Genomic DNA, 18,126 nt, shown 5'->3' with positions numbered 1-18,126 from the left:
CATTATCCTTCTGTGTGTTTTAGTCGTCTGTTCAGTGCGGGTCCGTCTGTTGTCTTCATTTCAAGTCACAGAGTCTTGTTTTCAACTGCTCAGGTTAATGTACATGCTCATGTTTGGATTACTTCAGTGTTCAGTTATATGTTCTTGTCTCTTTTCATTGTTTTCATAGTTAATCTTAGTTTCCCCTCGCCTTGTTTTTTCTGTTTTGTGTATCAGCTGTAATAAAGGTTCGCTTTGTGTTTAAACCTCAGTTCATGTCTCCCGTGTCTGCATTTGGGTCTGCTTCACAAACACACCTGCTTCTGTCAGCTACTCTGACAGAACGGACCCTGAACAGAGGAAGACAAAGGACTAAAATACACAGAAGGATAATGAGGGAAGTGGAGACACCTGGGGAAACACACCTGACACAATTAAACATGATGCCACAGGGGAAGCAAAACTAAACATGCTGAACACGGAAACACAAGACTTTCAAAATAAAACAGGAAACATAATAGAACATAGACATGACACACAAACTTTACAATGTGGACACATAAAGATGAAACACATGACAGACTAGACAGGAAACATGATATATAAACCAAGGGGTATGGAAATATTAACTAAAATTCATCTCAGATAAACTAATAATAATAATAGAACTTAACACTATTTCAATATAACATAAGAACTCAAAAATATAACAGAAGTGAAAATGGAGACCCAGCCCCCTGACAGTTATAGAAACTCTTAAATCTCTGTCAGAAACTCAAAAACACAGTGAAAAAACCCTGAAAAACAGGGTGACCAGACGTCCCTCTTTATGTGCGACTTTATTCCTTGTACCCCTCCCCTACATCTTGAGACAATGCCACACATTTTGACTAGTACTGCTGGCTGTGCACTTTTCTGAAGTCTGGCATTTGAAACAGAAGGGAAGTTTTTTTCTGATAGTCAGAAGGTTAACGCACCTAATGATATACTCACAAGTGGCTTCAAGTCGAGTAAAAGCTTTGCAGATTTTGGTGAATACGATGGAAACAACCTTGAATGAAATGAAGCAGCGATATATTCCGAGTAACAGAGTTTGCATGTACATCCTACAATCTGATAACGTGCAGAATTTGGTGTATTTGTATTTTTAAAGTAGACACGAAAATTTCAGACTACTTCCCAGCATCTCACTTTGTCTTCACATTTACTTTGCTGGGAATTTGGTCACTCTACCTTGAAATAATTCCAACATTACAGATTGGATAGAGACAGATGCCTCCATTTACAAAGCCTTACTTCACTTTCCAGATCTGCTTAAATAAATTAATCTTCACACGCTGCCTCAGGGCGGATTTGTCCTTTAAAGTGGGAACAACACAAACACAAAATGCAATCAGTCTTAACAAGTGTTATCAAGTGAATTCCAGAAAGTTCTCCTTTAAGCCTTTAATCAGTCACCAGAACGAACAAGTCAACAATGTCTCACATGCATCCTTCTTGTCCTTCTTATCATCTGTGTTGTCTTTACTCATTTCCTGAAATTTGATGGGTTAGCTTCCATGCATTTTTTTTGAAGTGTGTAAAAACTCCTAAAAAGGGAAATTCTTTCAAGTGAAATGGAATTAGAAATGTTGCTGTGAGTTTAAAATAGAAAATAGAGGATGCTTTGATTGCAGCATGTGCTACTGCAGAGTCATCTCACACCATAAGCATCTTCCTTCTCACATATTTTCCTCTTGGACTCTTGCACTTGCAATAGACCTTTCGACCGGAGCTGCTTCTCACTGATCCCTTCTTCACTTTCACACTGCTGGCTGTGCTCTCTGACAACGTATTTCCTCCCGATTTCTCCTGTGTCTCCTCTTTCTCGAGGTTGTGGAGGTTCTCGCAGTCACAGTAGTAGATTTTGTCCTCGTCGTTTGAGCAAAACCACTTTCGAGAGCTGTAAAGAAGCTCAAAAAAGCTGGAAAATGCTGATATCACCCCTACAATAAAGTAGAAGAAGAGAAAGATTGTCTTCTCTGCAGGCCGGGAGGTGTAGCACTTCACTGTCAGGGGGCAGGGAGAACGACTACATTCAAAATAGGCTTTTACCTCAAAGCCGTAGAGATACCACTGGGTAAATAGAAAGACAATTTCTGCCACCAAGCGGAAGATCACAGTGATAATGTAAAGCCTCCTTAAAGCTTTTTCTTCTCTGTTCTCGCTGCTCCACCTTTTACTCGATGGGGGGGGATTAGCACTCTTTTTATGCTGGTGTGTGGCGTACACGAGGAAAAGCAGAGAAGGTGTAGCAATGAGGACTATATGAAACACCCAGAATCTGTACTGGGAGATGGGGAAAGCTAAGTCATAACACACCTGCTTACATCCTGGCTGGAGGGTGTTACAGATAAATTCCGCCTGCTCGTCCTCAAACATGTCACTGGCCACAGTTCCCAGGATCACTATCCTAAACACCAGCATGAGGAAGAGCCAGAAACGACCCAGCATCGGCGACTCAGTCTGGAGGGCATCGAAGAATCCACCGATGAAGCCCCACTCACCCATGACTGCAGCACTGTCAGGTCTGGCTTCTTTTAAGTCTGGAGGCTTGTTCACCTGTCTGTCTCAGAGCAAAGGCTGCCTTTGTTTAAAAACACTAAACTAAAATTCTTGTTATAATCTCCCATATATGACTCACAGTGAAACTAAACCCAATAAAAGTGATCAAAAGAAGTGGGTTCATAGTTTTTGCACTTTAGGTTGATTGAGTTCATATTCCTGCAAAGACAATAATTCAAGGACATCACTAAAGGAATCAAACAATATCACCAGCCTACAATAAATCTCTATATTTCTTTTGCTTTCAGTTAGCGTAATATTTCAAAGAACTAGGAAGCTGGCAAACTTAAATTGTAGAGTATAATAATGCAGTTTTGCAGAATACAGGATTTGTAAATGATTTTGATTACTAAAGGCTGACTCTCATTGACATATACAGGCTGGTTGAACTGCTCAGTCAGAGACACATGTGCTGCCACAATAAAAAAGGTCGAGCACACATTTGATTTAGGATTTAATCTGCAGTATCTAGACAAATGAATGACCTACACCCCTTAAAAAGCCTTAAAATTCTCCTACCATGTATAAGCTCAGATAAACCAGATAAAAAATGGTCAATTCTCATGCCCACACGATCTTATAGTGTACTCACCCTTAGCTCTCTCCAAAGTGCCATGTTCCTCAGGCTGGCTGGCACTTATGATTGAAAGGGCGGCAACAGTTGTCAGGAAATTCCTGCTACGTCCTAATCAGTGTCCATCCAGCCCCAGACAGAAGGTGTTTATTCAAGAAAGGCAAACTCTTGATGAGCATTTCCTAAATGGCAGGAAATATCTCTTTTAAGTTGGTCCACCAGTTTCCCTGGTAACCGCATGAGAGGCTGCATGTAAAAAGAAAAAATTGGGAATGTTTTTCCTCTTCATTTAGTCAGCTATCACCAAAATCAAAAGAGCTCATAGGTTTTCAGTTCAGGCTTTGTTAGCTATAGAAATGTTCCAGTAGTTTTGCATTGACAAGCTTTTAAAAGAAGTTTAAGGTTTAAAACAAACATGTTAATGGTATGAAACTCGAGCTGTGCTGTCTGCTGAAGTTACAACAAAATATTACTTGTTTCCCCCTACGTAAATATTTAAATATTTCTACAGAGCTCTGATTTTGGAGGCAAAATATGTGGCAAGTGACATGAAACAGGACACAATAGTAACACAGTAATAGCAACACAACTTCAAATAAACCATATAATTAATGTAAGCAAGTCAAAATTGTGTTTTTTAAAGGTATAACATGACCAGCCAAAAAATATTTACAGGTAAAGGCGAAACACTAACAAGTGGATTATAGAACAGAGTCCCTTTATTTTAGTTAGTTTTAACTTACTGAGTCTTTCCAATTATCTAAGCCATCTTCTTATAGGTTGTGTGTATTGTAACATAACCTTTATCTTCTCTTAAAATTCATCAAACAAAACACATAATTTATAATTCTTGGTAGCTGTTTTGAAGTGAAGAACGGTCTGCTTGCACATCTTTAATGCTGCTGCACATAAGCAATGTGTTTCTTTGTGAACTTTAACAAAAATCTAAATTGCAATTTGTTATTTTACTGACGTCATAACTTATTTATGACAGTCAATGCTTTTGAGTGCTGTGATATGCTCTAATAACCGTGCAAGACTAAGCACCTGGTTTCCCACAGTCCAGCAGCATACCAGTGCAGGACTCTGCAGTTTCTATCATGTTGTTGAAAGTATGCAAACTAAAATTTGCAAAACATATGTAGCAATATTTATATGACTGTGCTACAGGGACACTACAGTTGTACTTTCATATGTGAATAACAAGATGCACTTATGACTGGATATGGAGAAAAAACAAACATAAAAACCACTTAAACCTTGGCACTCTCTGCTCCCAGGACGCCTGCCAACCTGTCCTCTCAGCACAAATTACTTCATCTGTAAGTCAAAGAAATTTTTGAGGATATCCTGCACAGACTCATACTTTTTCTGGCTGACCACATGGCTAAATAGAACTTGAAAAACAAATGGAAAAATGTTGACGTTTCATATGGTTTGTAAATATGTAAATAAATTCTTGGGATTTCACAGAAAAGCACCCAAAGACTTTATTCATCCTGCTGTGAATGTGTGCAAATAAGTGGCAATCGTTACCACAGAGTTGCAGGTGAGGGAGCTCTGAAGCTTGAAGACTTTATGGAGGCCGGCGGCCTCAGCCTCCCTCAGCTTCTCTTCTGTCATCTTGACCACAAAGCGCAGTGTGATGTTCTCTTGTATCTTGGTTTCCTTCCCTGTGTCCCTCATGCTCGCCTCTGTATTTAGTCAGTCTTGTCCCCAAATTCACATTTCATTGTCTTTGACTCAGTGTGTGTCACTTCCTGTTTTATTTTGACAGTACCTCATCTCGTGTGTGTCTTGTTCAGTGTTCCTTTCTCTGTCTCTTTAGTTTGCATTAGTTCTAGCTGTGTTCCCTTCTGTTGCCCATCCTCTCGTTATCCTGAACGAAATTCTAACTCTACTCAGTCTACCTCTGCTTGTTGTCACATCATCCCAATTTGCCGTGTTTCCTTTGTTTATCCCTAGTTTCAAGTTCCGAGTTTTACAGTTTCCTGGTTTCCTCCTGGCCTGCATTTTTGTATTTTTTGTTTTACAGTTTCTTGTTACAGCAAATGAAGCTGTCTCCTTTAGTTTATTCCCCTGTCTCCAAGTCCTGTGTGTAGGTTCTACCTTGCCTGCCACACAGAGGTTAATAACTGTCTCCATCAAAATGGTCTAAGAAGTACAACAAATGAATAAGTGTATATTTATTAAAGTCAGTTTAATATACCTACAAAACCGGCAAATCTTGAAAAGAAAAGCGTCTGGACTTCTATAAGTTGCTTGAAGACGTTTCACCTCTCATCCAAGAAGCTTCTTCAGTTCTAAAGTCAAATGGTGGAGAGTCCCAGATTTAAGCCCTGTGGGAGTGTCCCCCCAAAGGGACATGGAGCCTCTAATGATCCTCTACCTAATCACATGAGCCAAGGTGTGAAAAAGGGTTTAGGTCACAGTCAGCCAAGACTTTGGGTGAACTCATTGTGGAACCTAACCCCTATCATGTGATTTCCTTAGGTCAGAAGGCCCAGGATGTGAGTGGGCGTTAAGGCGTCTGTCTTCTCTGTCCAAAAGATTTTGGACAGAGAAGACAGATTGTTTGAAAGAGGAGTGAAAGAAGCCATCTATGTCCACTGTGAACGCCCCTTTTTGAACAGAGGCGGTGGTTTATGACACCAACTGTCAGCCATCGGTAATCGAGTTTTGAGATCCCTTCCCAGATGCCTTGAGAAAGGGTTAGGTTCCACAATGAGTTCACCCGAAATCTTGGATGATTGTGACCTACACCCATTTTCACACCTTGGCTCATGTGATTAGGTAGAGGATCATTAGGGGCTCCATGTCCCTTTGGGGGGACACTCCCACAGGGCTTAAATCTGGGACTCTCCACCATTTGACCCAAGAACTGAAGAAGCTTCTCGGATATGTCACGATCTGAGGAGGCAGACCGTGCGGTGGTGTGTGTGGTGGACCCAGGTGCGAACACACGAGAGTAGACTGGAGTAAACTTAACTGAAAGCGAGCCTTTATTGTGGCTGTTGACAAGGAGTGCAGACAAGGCAGAAACGCAGTGACAAACTAAACTATGACTAAACTGGGAAAGTAAAACTAGGAAAAACTATGAAGACACAGGAAACCATAACTATGAATACTAAGACTGGCTGTGACAACATGGAGGGTGGGAACACAGACGACGCGACACAGACTACATGAAACACGGAGACTAAATACACATGAGGGATGATCGGGGGAAGTGGCCACACATGGGAGCACAGCTGACACACATGAACCTAACGACAGGACAGGAGAAGTGAAACTGAATACGCTGACAATGAATACAGACTTTCAAAGTAAAACGGGAAACATGGAGATTAGACATGACAAGAACTAAACATAACCACGCAGACATGACGCATGAACCAGGGAGACTTAGTACAGGGGGAGATGACATAAACAACTAAGGAACAAAACTAAACTGCAATCTAGAAATTAACTAGGTGAACTAAGCTAGGTGCAAATGAATACAAAAAATACATGAAACTCAAATACTGGGTCGCTTGACCCAGGACCATGACAGGATAAGAGGTGAAATGTCTTCAAGCAACATAAAAGAAGTCCAGGCACTTTTCTTTCAAGGCTCCTTAGACTATGATGACCTGGATGACTGAGAACCTTCACGGACATGTAGTTTATAAAGTTCCTGCTGACCTGAGCATGGTGAAGGGCTGGCAGAATCCCTGTCAGTGTGACACACACAAATATGTAATTACTTTATTAAATTATTTTTGTTATATATGCATTTAAAAAAAAATTACATTTCATACTAATTAAGTGTAGGTGGTTTGAGTGTCTCAAGTCCTGCATGTTTGGTGTTTCAAGTCAGTGTATTCCACTATTATATTATGTGTCCGATTTTACAGGTCAGGAATGTGTCCAGAAGCAAATAAATATGCTTAAATGACCTCTGAAATTTACCCAATATTATTTCACACAGATGTGTAATGGATTTCACTTTTTTACTTGAACTACAGGTGTGGGTACCACTAGCAAACACTCCTGTTCCTGTAAAGTGTAAAGCTATGTGTACAGTTGCAGCGCCCCTGATTAATTTCTTCTCTTTAAGATGTTTTTATTTATTATTTTGGAAAATGTGTTAAGCTAGTCTGAAGTCATTCATTAAAAAATAAGCTATCTCTCTGTTAGCAGCTAACTTGCCAGAGAAGATACAAAGCCAGAAAACTGAGTTAGAGTTCCTGCCTCTGTCCAGCTACAAAAGGGCAATAGGTCCCAAAAAACAGCGTTAAACAAGTTTATCAAGTGTAATCCAGAAAACGTTTCCTCCTTGAACTGTTTACAGCATTTTATCATTTACCAGAACAATGTCAACAAGTCAACAATGCATCGCATTCGTCTTATCATTTTGTTGCATTTGCTCATTTCCTGATCTTAAGCATTTCCTTGTGATATGTTCCATGGAAAAACTCCTTAACTGTGAAATTATTCATCATTTCAATTTTAAGTGAAGCAGCACGAAGGAATTAGAAATGTGTCACAAATTTATAATAGAAAGAGAGGATGCAGTGATAGCAGCATGTGTGATTCAGAGTCCTCTCACACTGTAAGCCTCGAGCCACTCACATATTTTCCTCTTGGACTCTTGGTCCTGTTCCCAGTGTTGGAGGCCTTTCGACTGGAGGTGCTTGTCACTGATTCCTTCTTCACTTGCACACTGCTTGTCTTTTCTCCTGGTTTCTCCTCTGTCTTCTCTGGCTTGTGGTTGAGGAGGTACTCGCAGTCACAGTGGTCATCTAGTTCTAAGTGCTTTTGATTTGAGCAAAACCACTTCTTAGAGCTGTAGAGAAGCTCCACAATGCTGGAAAATGCTGATACTACCCCTACAGCAAAGTAGAAGAGGAGGAAGATTGTTTTCTCTGCAGGTCGAGAAGTGAAGCACTCCACTGTCAGGGGGCAGGGAGAACGACTACATGGAAAATGGGCCTCCACCTTGAAGCCGTAGAGGCGCCACTGGACAAATAAAAAGCCAATTTCTGCCATTATGCGGAAGATCAGAGTGATAATGTAGAGTGCCCTTAAAGTTTTTTCTTCTCTGTTCTCCCTGCTGGTCTTTTTCCTCGACGAGGAGCGGTTGGCTCTCTTGTGATGCTGATGTGTTGCATATATGAGGTAAAGCAGAGAAGGTGTAGCGATGAGGACTATATGAAACACCCAGAATCTGTACTGGGAGATGGGGAAAGCCAAGTCATAACACACCTGCTTACATCCTGGCTGGAGGGTGTTACAGGTAAATTCCTCCTGCTCGTCCTCAAACATGTCACTGGCCACGGTTTCCAAGATAACTATCCTAAACACCAGCACGAGGACGAGCCAGAAACGACCCAGCATCGGCGAGTGTGTCTGGAGGGCATCGAAGAATCCACCGATGAAGCCCCACTCACCCATGACTGCAGCACTGTCAGGTCCAGAGGTTTGTTCTGCGATCCGTCTCAGATTCGCCACCTTTGATTTAAGAATGAAACCAGAATGCTTGTTATCATAATCTCCAATCCATGACTTTCACTCAAAGTGAAACCAAATCTGGTCAAAAGTGGGCTCAGGATATTTGCGTCTTAGGTGCTGACTGAGTCCTGTGGGCTTAAACTAAAAGCCTACAATAATTCTCAATTTCTGTTGCCTTTAGTTAACACATCAGCTCAAAGAAATTGTAAGAAACTAACAAGCTAATAGTCTGGAGTCTACCGATGCAGTGTTGTCTCAAATGTAGGATTTGAAAATGTGTCTTATACTGACTGGTTGAACTACTCACCTATGATTTAGAGATGTCTGTTCTGCCAAGACAAAACAGGTTGAGCATAGATTTTCTTTTTGTATTTGTTTATTTAAGAAAGACAAAATCTTGATTAGTATTTTTAAAAAAAGTTTCCTTTACTGGACGGAAGAATATCTTTAAAGTTGTACCAACATGTTTCCTGATCACAGCATAACATGTTTTGTTAAATATAAAAATTATACATGTAGTTTCTTATTTTAGTCAACAAGAACCAGAATCAAAACTCATTTTTTGTTTTTGGTTTTAAGTTGTTAGATTAAAAATATTTCTTTTGTGACCCTGGATATGGCATTTGTCTAAATTTGATCAGAACTTAATTACTGAGTACTTAAGTAGTAGTTAATTGAAAAAAAAAACCTTTTAAGTTATATATCATCTACTTTTGAGGTATAACCAATCAGGGAAAAACAATCAACCTTCTCTGTTCCTCAGTCGTCCTCTCACGTGTCCAAACCTGTTTAAAACTCCATTCCCCTCTCTACACAAGTATGTCATCTAGACTAACGACGTTTCCACTCTTCATCCTCTTCATAGCTTCCCTCCCTTGCTTCTTGCTAATCCTCTCTCATCCTCTACATTACATCCTTAATACAGTCACAACATTCTCCAGATACTCCTTGATAATAAAACATTACTTACATGTAGATATTTCTGAGTGCTGTGTCGTCATGACACCCAGCGCATCGAATGTTGGCTGCTCCTCCCTCTACATTCAACATGAATATTACCCAGAAGCAACATATTTAACAGGTTACATGAAACAGCCCACAATCAACCCGTGACACGACTTCCAACTTACTGTACAATTAACATAAACAAGCGGATTGCACAACACATTTCGAGAAGCTAAGAGGAAATAAGCCTAAAACAAGAGGTTTTTTTTCTTCTCTTTGATATGATGAGAATCTTTATTTTGAAACAGTGAATCTGATTTTTTTTTTATGTCACACAGATTTCTGGTCCATTTATTCAGTAAGTCTCTGTCGTTTGAAAGCTGTAAGAACATAGTTTTGAACTTCAGATCAAACAACATGGCCGGAGCCAGAGAAGCCGTTCTCTGTCGTCAACATGGGCAGAGGGTCCTCTGTCGAGCACACAGTGGATGTTACTAATAGTCTCACATATTTTGCAGTTGGGAATCTTTGTGGTCCAGCCTGTGTGAATGCCTTCAACACCACGCATCAGCACAGTGAGGGTGATAGGAATGTTCTTGTTACAGTTATTCTTAAGCAGGTTTTCCACAGTTGAGAAAACATGGTAGGCGAAGTAAGTAGTGCAAGATATCTGCAGCTTTAGCGGCCGAATTGTCCAAGTGCAGAACACTGATTTATAGTTAGTTTCCAACAAAAGTTAAAATTAACCATACTGTCAGCAGAGGACATGACAAATACTAAATTGTTTGCCATTCAGTCACACAAACTTTATGAACACCACCTTTAGAGGGCATGTATTTTATAAAGCGCCTGTTGACCTGAACGAGGTGAAGAGCAGGAGGGCTGGCACAGTCCATTTGTGAATTCATTATACAGTATATACATGTGTTTCTGTGCATTTCACTCTGTTTGCATGCTGGTATGATTTATAAAGCCGTACAAGTCTGGTGTTTCAAGTCAGTGTGTACCACTATGGACAGCAGAGGGCAGCAGAATGCCTACTATAGGTCTGCCTTGTTTCCGTTGGTGTCATGAGATCGCTATCCTAGCAAGACTGATCAGGCTAACATCGGCATGTTTCTTCTGCTCATTATTTCTGATTTTTCTAAGGTCAGTAATGTGTCCAGAAGCACAGAAAATATCCCTGATTAGTTTCTTTTGTTTCAAATGTTGTTGTGTGTTATGCTTGTAAAATATGCTAAGCTAACCTGAGCTAATTCATAAAAATGGTTAACAAAAGTAATAGAAACCATGTGGATGAATTACGTAACAAAGAAAGCAAAGACTCTGGCAAGGCTAACCAGGCAAAAGGTAGCATGTGTCCTCTCCTTTTTAATAACTTTTACAGGATCATGAGGACCATACCGTACGACAAAGTCACGTCCGCTGTTGCTAGCCGCCATTTCTGCCACTGGCCGGGGTAGCATTGTTGTTTTTTAATGATGTTTTAATCAGTCAGTAGAGAAACTTAGATATTCACAGATTATACAGAGGATATGCTACAATATGCTACAATAGTTTGAGAAATTTTGACTTCTCCTGAGTGGCAACACCTAGTACAGGAGAATACTGCAAATTCAAATAAATTCAAATTTTATTTGTCACACACAGACACAACCATACACAGTATGACATGGGGGTGAAATGCTTGTAGCTGTACAATGCCCGACCATTAAATGACAGAAAGAAGTGGGCAGTGGGTATTTATAAATCCTAAAATGGAGAGAAACCTGCATCAGTATACACAGTGTATACAGTGTTAGCCTATAACTGTTTCTTACAATTTGTAAGAAGATAAAGAAGCAGGTATGTATTATACGCTGCTGTTAATGTTTTATTACTTTAGTGATATCATAGAATTGATATCTCTACGTGTTCTAATGCAGTGTTTCATTTTTGATTCCGGGAAACCGGAATATGAAGTCAGTTAACGCCCAAGCTGGATAAACCTCCAATCTACCTTTAAATGGATGGGTACCTAAAGCGACCAATGCACTAGTGAGGTCATAATCTGATTGAGGTTGTTGATTGCCACAAAATTCTGGCCCAAAACAATGATGGCCATCATCAGATATACTGCAAAATAAGAAAGAATTGAAACCCAGTACAAGAAAATTCAGTCAGTGTGGCTCACCAGGAACTACAAGAATAATATTCATTTTCTCTAAAAGGCTGCCGTGCTTATTTTTCCTATCAGTACAACCTGAATCCTCTGCTGAGTTAGAGTTTCTGCCTCTGGCAGCTACAAAAGGGACACAGTTACGAACAAAACAATCAGCATTAAACAAGTTTATCAAGCGTAGTCCAGAAAATGTTTCCTTCCTGAACTGTTTACAGCCTTTAATCATTTAAACAACAACGTCTTGCATGCATCCTTCTTATCATCAGTGTTTTCTTTGCTCATTTTCCAAACAATCCTTGTAAAGTGTCCCACTGTAAATACTGTTTAACACATCAGCAGTGAAATCATTTCAAATGAAATGGAGTTAGAGATGTAGTCACAGGTTTAAAATAGAAAAGACTCTGAATCACACTTGCTGTGATTGCAGTCAGTCCTCTCACAATGTAAGCCTCGAGGCGCTCACATATTTTCCTGGTGGACTTTTGCACTTGTGACCACTGCTGTAGACCTTTCGACTGTAGCTGCTTCTCACTGATCCCTTCTTTGCTCTCGCACTGCTGGCTGTGCTTTCTGACGTCATCTTTACTGCTGCTTTCTCCTCTGTCTCCTCTTGCTTGAGGTTGTGGAGGTTCTCGCAGTCACATTGGTCATACAGATCCAATTTCTTCTGATTTGAGCAAAACCACTTCCCAGAGCTATAGAGAAGCTCCACAACGCTGGAAAATGCTGATATCACCCCTACAGCAAAGTAGAAGAGGAGGAAGACTGTTTTCTCTGCAGGTCGGGAGGTGAAGCAGTCCACCGTGTAGGGGCAGGGAAATCGGTCACATGGGAACTGGGCCTCCACCTTGAAGCCGTAGAGATACCACTGGACAAATAAGAAGCCGATTTCTGCCACTATGCGGGAGATCAGAGTGATAATGTAGAGTGTCCTTAAAGCTTTTTCTTCTCTGTTCTCCCTGCTGCTCCTTTTCTTCGATGGAGAGGGGTTGGCACTCTTGTTATGCTGGTGTGTGGCGTACACGAGGTAAAGCAGAGAAGGTGTAGCGATGAGGACTATATGAAACACCCAGAATCTGTACTGGGAGATGGGGAAAGCCAAGTCATAACACACCTGCTTACATCCTGGCTGGAGGGTGTTACAGGTAAATTCCTCCTGCTCGTCCTCAAACATGTCACTGGCCACAGTTCCCAGGATCACTATCCTAAACACCAGCATGAGGACGAGCCAGAAACGACCCAGCATCGGCGACTCGGTCTGGAGGATATCGAAGAATCCACCGATGAAGCCCCACTCACCCATGACTGCAGCACTGTCAGGTCTGTCTTCTTGGAAGTCTGGAGGCTTGTTCACCTGTTTGTCTCAGAGCAAAGGCTGCCTTTGTTTTAAAAATGAAACTAGAATTCTTGTTATAATAATCTCCAATATATGACTCACAGTGAGACTGTACCCAATAAAAGTGATCAAAGGTAGCTTATCCATCCTAAGGGTTGATTGAGTTCATACTCCAGTGGCCTGAAATAAAAAATGAAACATCACATAAGAACCTGCAAAGACAGCAACTCAAGTATCTGATTAAAGAAATAAAACAATAACAGCAGCCTTCACAGGCATCATGATCTTTGGCATTACTGGTGTTCTCTAGCCTTTGTCTTTGTGTCTAGTATTTAGTTGGACATCCTCTGTCTCATTATCATTGATTGATTTCAGCTGTGTGTCATACCCTGGCGTTTTCCATCTCCCTCTTTATATCATGTGTCTATTTAAATCCCCAGCCTGCTTGTGTTCTTTGTTGTACTGTAGTGTTTTTCCACAGCTGTTTTGGTCCACCTTCACATGCAAAGATGAGATGGAATCAGTAAAGTTTATCTTATCATATAACACATAAAACGAAACCATCTTTCAGAGTTCAGTATAAAAACTGACCTTGGCGCCAGCAGTCGTCTCGATATGGCGTTATATGAGGTTATTTGATGAGCTACTATCAGTCGTCACTGAGGGATTTTTTTTTCTTGTAATCAAAGGTTTCTGTACTCTCTTTTTTTCCTTTTTAACAGCTGTGTTCAAATCTACATGTGACTGTTATAAGACCAAACCAACATCTGCGTTATAAAAAAGCACATAGCTCTAATTGAGCCGAACAGCTTTGTGTTGATACCTGCAGCCTTCCTCTTGAATGCAGCTGGTTTCTTTGGTTGAGCCTCTTTGGTTTTACGCTGAGTTTCTCAAACTCATCACACTAGCATTCTGTGGTTCTAACACTTGTAACTTATATATATTTTTAATGGTAATTTGAAGGTTATTTTATGCTAGGCTGCCACTCAATCACACAAACCGTAAAAACAAGCGTATTTAGAGGTCATGTAGTTTGTAAAGTGCCTGGTGATCTGAGCATGGGGCATGGAAGGCTGGCACTGTCCACGCCACTGTGACCCACACAAATATGCTGTCACTTTTGTGAATTAATTATGCAGCATATGCTTGTGTTTCTGTACATTTCACTCTGTTTTTGTGCTGGTATGATTTATAACATGTCCTTCTAGTTTGGTGTTTCAAGTCGATGTGTATCACTTTGGACAGTAGAGGGCAGCAGAATGTCTGCCATGGTTCTGCCTTGTTGACATGGTTCATCATAAGATGGTCATTCTGGGAAGACTGACCAGGATTAGTGTTGATGCATTACTGACCTGTTAAAATGCATAACTGAACATTGAAGTTTACCTTATCTTATTTAAGGCTAGATTTATGATGTGCAATATATCTTGATGCATGCTTTATAATCCAGTTAAGGAGTTCCCAAAAAGCTGATCAGTGGGAGAAACGCTGGGAAGGCACCTAAAGAATGCTTCAGGCAGTCCAGGAGAGATTAACTGCTGCCTAAGCAAAAAATCTTAGTGATCCCTTATGTGTCAGGAGTATAGGAACAGCTGAGACGCATTTTCTCTAAACACTGTGGCTTTTAAACCTCAAAACATACGGCGCCAAAAATTGGTCCACCCCAAGGATCGGTTCTCCCGACACAAACAGAATAATGTAGTGTACGCTGTTAAGTAGCAGGAGGATTGCTGTGATTTATACATCAGGGAAACCGAACAATCTCTGCTCAAGGGGATGGCACAACACAGTAGAGCTACCTCACCAGGTCAGGACTCTGCAGTCTATTTACACCTACAGGCCAGTGGACACTCTTTCAATGATGAGGATGTGCACATCCTGGACAGGGAGGAACGCTGGTTTGATTGAGGATTCAAGGAGTCCATGTACATGAAAAGGGAAAGACCATCTCTGAATAGAAGAGGGGGCCTAAGGGTACATCTTTCACCATCTTATAATTGTGTGATTGCAGCCATTCCCCAACTCTGTGAATGGTACTCATGGTCTTGGATCATTGGTCTTTGATTGGTGGTTTTTGATCAATCGACATGACAATTTCCATATTAATGGTCAAGGAACTGATCTCACAGCCCATTGTTTGTCAGCGGTGCTAATTATAGTCATTATGCAAATGTACTGTTTATAAAGTCGGCAAGCCTGCAGTCAGCTGAGACTGAAGAAGTCCCTCGGATATGTGACAAAATGTTTCTCCCACCAAAAACACTACATCCAGATGAACAGAATCACCTTTTTGGGATGTGGTGTATTTAATTTTTTTTTCTTGAGCTACTCCTGTTCTGCCACTTTTATTAAGTGCGCTACCATTGTTGGTAGAAACATTAATGTCCTTTAGCAAACACTTCCGCTCCCATACAGTGTAAATTCTGCAGTTCATAAACAGCTCTGATTGCAGTTCTTGTGCACTTGGTTAATCTCTTTATGTACATTATGTTTCTAAACTGTGCTAAGCTAGTCCGAGGTAATTTGTAAAAACAAGTGCAAGGGTTTTACTAAAACTTTGATGATTTATTCACAGTATTGAGATCAAAATCTTTATTGTTTGTATCTATTCTAGTCAGGTACATTTAAAAAAATATTCAACTACTTTCCAACGTTGAAACTTCATCTCTGTGAATTTTTGCTTTTAACATGTTTATATTTCTGCTCATTCAACTCTTTTTTTTTTTTCACCAAACATTCAGCAATTTTAAAATAAATTCAGCTCAAATGTTTTGAAGGTCAGCTTTGACCTTGGAAAGCTGACCTTTCCAAAATAAGTCCATGTGCTTATTATTTATTTATTTTTATTTTTTTATTGATACTGCTGATTGATGGTGAGCAAAATAAGAAAGATTTGAGATCTAGTCAAGAAAAAAACAGCTAAATTCGGTCAGTGTGGCTCACCAGGAACTGTCAAATTAATAGAAATTTTGTCTGAAAGACTGCCGTGCTTATTTTTCCTATCAGTACAACCTGAATCCTCTGCTGAGTTAGAGTTTCTGCCTCTGGCAGCTACAAAAGGGACACAGTTACAAACAAAACAATCAGCATTAAGGAAGTTTATCAAGCGTAGTCCAGAAAATGTTTCCTTCCTGAACTGTTTACAGCCTTTAATCATTTAAACAACAACGTCTTGCATGCATCCTTCTTATCATCAGTGTTTTCTTTGCTCATTTTCCAAACAATCCTTGTAAAGTGTCCCACTGTAAATACTGTTTAACACATCAACAGTGAAATCATTTCAAATGAAATGGAGTTAGAGATGTAGTCACAGGTTTAAAATAGAAAAGACTCTGAATCACACTTGCTGTGATTGCAGTCAGTCCTCTCATAATGTAAGCCTCGAGGCGCTCACATATTTTCCTGGTGGACTTTTGCACTTGTGACCACTGCTGTAGACCTTTCGACTGTAGCTGCTTCTCACTGATCCCTTCTTTGCTCTCGCACTGCTGGCTGTGCTTTCTGACGTCTCTGTCTCCTCTTGCTTGAGGTTGTGGAGGTTCTCGCAGTCACATTGGTCATACAGATCCAATTTCTTCTGATTTGAGCAAAACCACTTCCCAGAGCTATAGAGAAGCTCCACAACGCTGGAAAATGCTGATATCACCCCTACAGCAAAGTAGAAGAGGAGGAAGACTGTTTTCTCTGCAGGTCGGGAGGTGAAGCAGTCCACCGTGTAGGGGCAGGGAAATCGGTCACATGGGAACTGGGCCTCCACCTTGAAGCCGTAGAGATACCACTGGACAAATAAGAAGCCGATTTCTGCCACTATGCGGGAGATCAGAGTGATAATGTAGAGTGTCCTTAAAGCTTTTTCTTCTCTGTTCTCCCTGCTGCTCCTTTTCTTCGATGGAGAGGGGTTGGCACTCTTGTTATGCTGGTGTGTGGCGTACACGAGGTAAAGCAGAGAAGGTGTAGCGATGAGGACTATATGAAACACCCAGAATCTGTACTGGGAGATGGGGAAAGCTAAGTCATAACACACCTGCTTACATCCTGGCTGGAGGGTGTTACAGGTAAATTCCTCCTGCTCGTCCTCAAACATGTCACTGGCCACAGTTCCCAGGATCACTATCCTAAACACCAGCATGAGGACGAGCCAGAAACGACCCAGCATCGGCGACTCGGTCTGGAGGTCTTTAAAGAATCCACCGATGAAGTCCCACTCACCCATGACTGCAGCTCTGTCAGGCCTTTTGGAAGTCTGGAGGCTTGTTCACCTGTTTGTCTCAGAGCAAACGCTGCCTTTGTTTTAAAAATGAAACTAGAATTCTTGCTATAATAATCTCCAATATATGACTCACAGTGAGACCGTACCCAATAAAAGTGATCAAAGGTAGCTTATCCATCCTAAGTGTTGACTGAGTTCATACTCCAGCGGCCTTAAACCAAAAATAAAACATTACAGAAGAACCTGCAAAGACTATCAACAATATCATTAAAGACATAAAACAATAACAGCAGCTTACGAGCCTTTAAGAAACTCTTACCCACTAACATTATAGAGTCAACTGCTCCAAATTTCTTTCTATTTTAGGATATATACGTGGTTTTGACTCTTTGAAATTGACTCTGGAGGAAATATACTGACTCGGCTATGTTCCAGAGATGACAGTGATGGCAAGATAAAATGGGTTGAACATTGATTTGCCTTTCAGTTGTACCAACTTGTGGTTATATGAAATTCTCTACTTTGTTTTATTTTTCGCATCCACTGTGTTTGGTAGCATCTTTGTGTCTAGTATGTGCTTTTACTTCCTCTATCTCATCGTCAATGATTCCTTTCAGCTGTCTTGTACCGCAGTTTTCCCCATGTCTCTGTGTACATCAGTGTGTCTGTTTAAACCCTCAGCCTGTTTGTGCGTTTTTGTCACGTTGTGCTATTTGTCCATAGTTTTTGTTTTTCTCCTCCACTGTCTGTGCTATTAGTTGCCTCCTGGACTTGTGCCTCACTGAAATAAAGGTTTGTTTTAGTTTATTCATTCTGTCATTTGG

At 40.6% G+C, this 18,126-nt stretch overlaps 4 protein-coding genes across 4 annotated transcripts; all 4 read right to left on the bottom strand.

The window, feature by feature from the left end:
* Positions 1-491: 491 nt before the first annotated feature.
* LOC113027873 (gap junction delta-3 protein-like) lies at positions 492-3,311 on the bottom strand. Its single transcript, XM_026177693.1, has 2 exons — positions 3,176-3,311; positions 492-2,742 (listed from the first exon to the last, which is right to left on the bottom strand). Exon 2 carries the CDS (start codon positions 2,527-2,529, stop codon positions 1,678-1,680), a length of 852 nt encoding a protein of 283 aa, XP_026033478.1. The 5' UTR covers positions 2,530-2,742; positions 3,176-3,311; the 3' UTR covers positions 492-1,677.
* A 3,500-nt stretch (positions 3,312-6,811) lies between these two features.
* Positions 6,812-8,593, bottom strand: LOC113027887 (gap junction delta-3 protein-like). The gene is made up of 2 exons (XM_026177706.1): positions 7,772-8,593; positions 6,812-6,870 (listed from the first exon to the last, which is right to left on the bottom strand). Exons 1-2 carry the CDS (start codon positions 8,591-8,593, stop codon positions 6,823-6,825), a joined length of 870 nt encoding a protein of 289 aa, XP_026033491.1. The 3' UTR covers positions 6,812-6,822.
* Positions 8,594-12,192: 3,599 nt separating this feature from the next.
* Positions 12,193-13,114, bottom strand: LOC113027892 (gap junction delta-3 protein-like). The gene has a single exon (XM_026177711.1). The coding sequence runs from the start codon at positions 13,057-13,059 to the stop codon at positions 12,193-12,195; it is 867 nt and encodes a 288-aa protein (XP_026033496.1). The 5' UTR covers positions 13,060-13,114.
* A 3,345-nt stretch (positions 13,115-16,459) lies between these two features.
* Positions 16,460-17,305, bottom strand: LOC113027954 (gap junction delta-3 protein-like). The gene has a single exon (XM_026177816.1). It carries the CDS (start codon positions 17,303-17,305, stop codon positions 16,460-16,462), a length of 846 nt encoding a protein of 281 aa, XP_026033601.1.
* Between the last annotated feature and the right edge of the window lie 821 nt (positions 17,306-18,126).

This window comes from Astatotilapia calliptera, chromosome 8 (genome assembly GCF_900246225.1).
Source record: "Astatotilapia calliptera chromosome 8, fAstCal1.2, whole genome shotgun sequence".
Taxonomy (NCBI): Eukaryota; Metazoa; Chordata; class Actinopteri; order Cichliformes; family Cichlidae; genus Astatotilapia; species Astatotilapia calliptera.
The sequence above is the reverse complement of the archived record's forward strand: the minus strand, read 5'-3'. Positions and strand labels throughout refer to the sequence as shown.

Bases quoted from the DNA above. Each gene is read 5' to 3' on its own strand.
- LOC113027892 (XM_026177711.1), bottom strand. From the start codon at position 13,059: ATGGGTGAGTGGGGCTTCATCGGTGGATTCTTCGATATCCTCCAGACC.
- LOC113027954 (XM_026177816.1), bottom strand. From the start codon at position 17,305: ATGGGTGAGTGGGACTTCATCGGTGGATTCTTTAAAGACCTCCAGACC.
- LOC113027873 (XM_026177693.1), bottom strand. From the start codon at position 2,529: ATGGGTGAGTGGGGCTTCATCGGTGGATTCTTCGATGCCCTCCAGACT.
- LOC113027887 (XM_026177706.1), bottom strand. From the start codon at position 8,593: ATGGGTGAGTGGGGCTTCATCGGTGGATTCTTCGATGCCCTCCAGACA. The intron at 6,871-7,771 runs GTGAGTGGCTCG...TCACACTGACAG, and splicing joins AGAGTCCAAGAGGAAAATAT to GGATTCTGCCAGCCCTTCAC.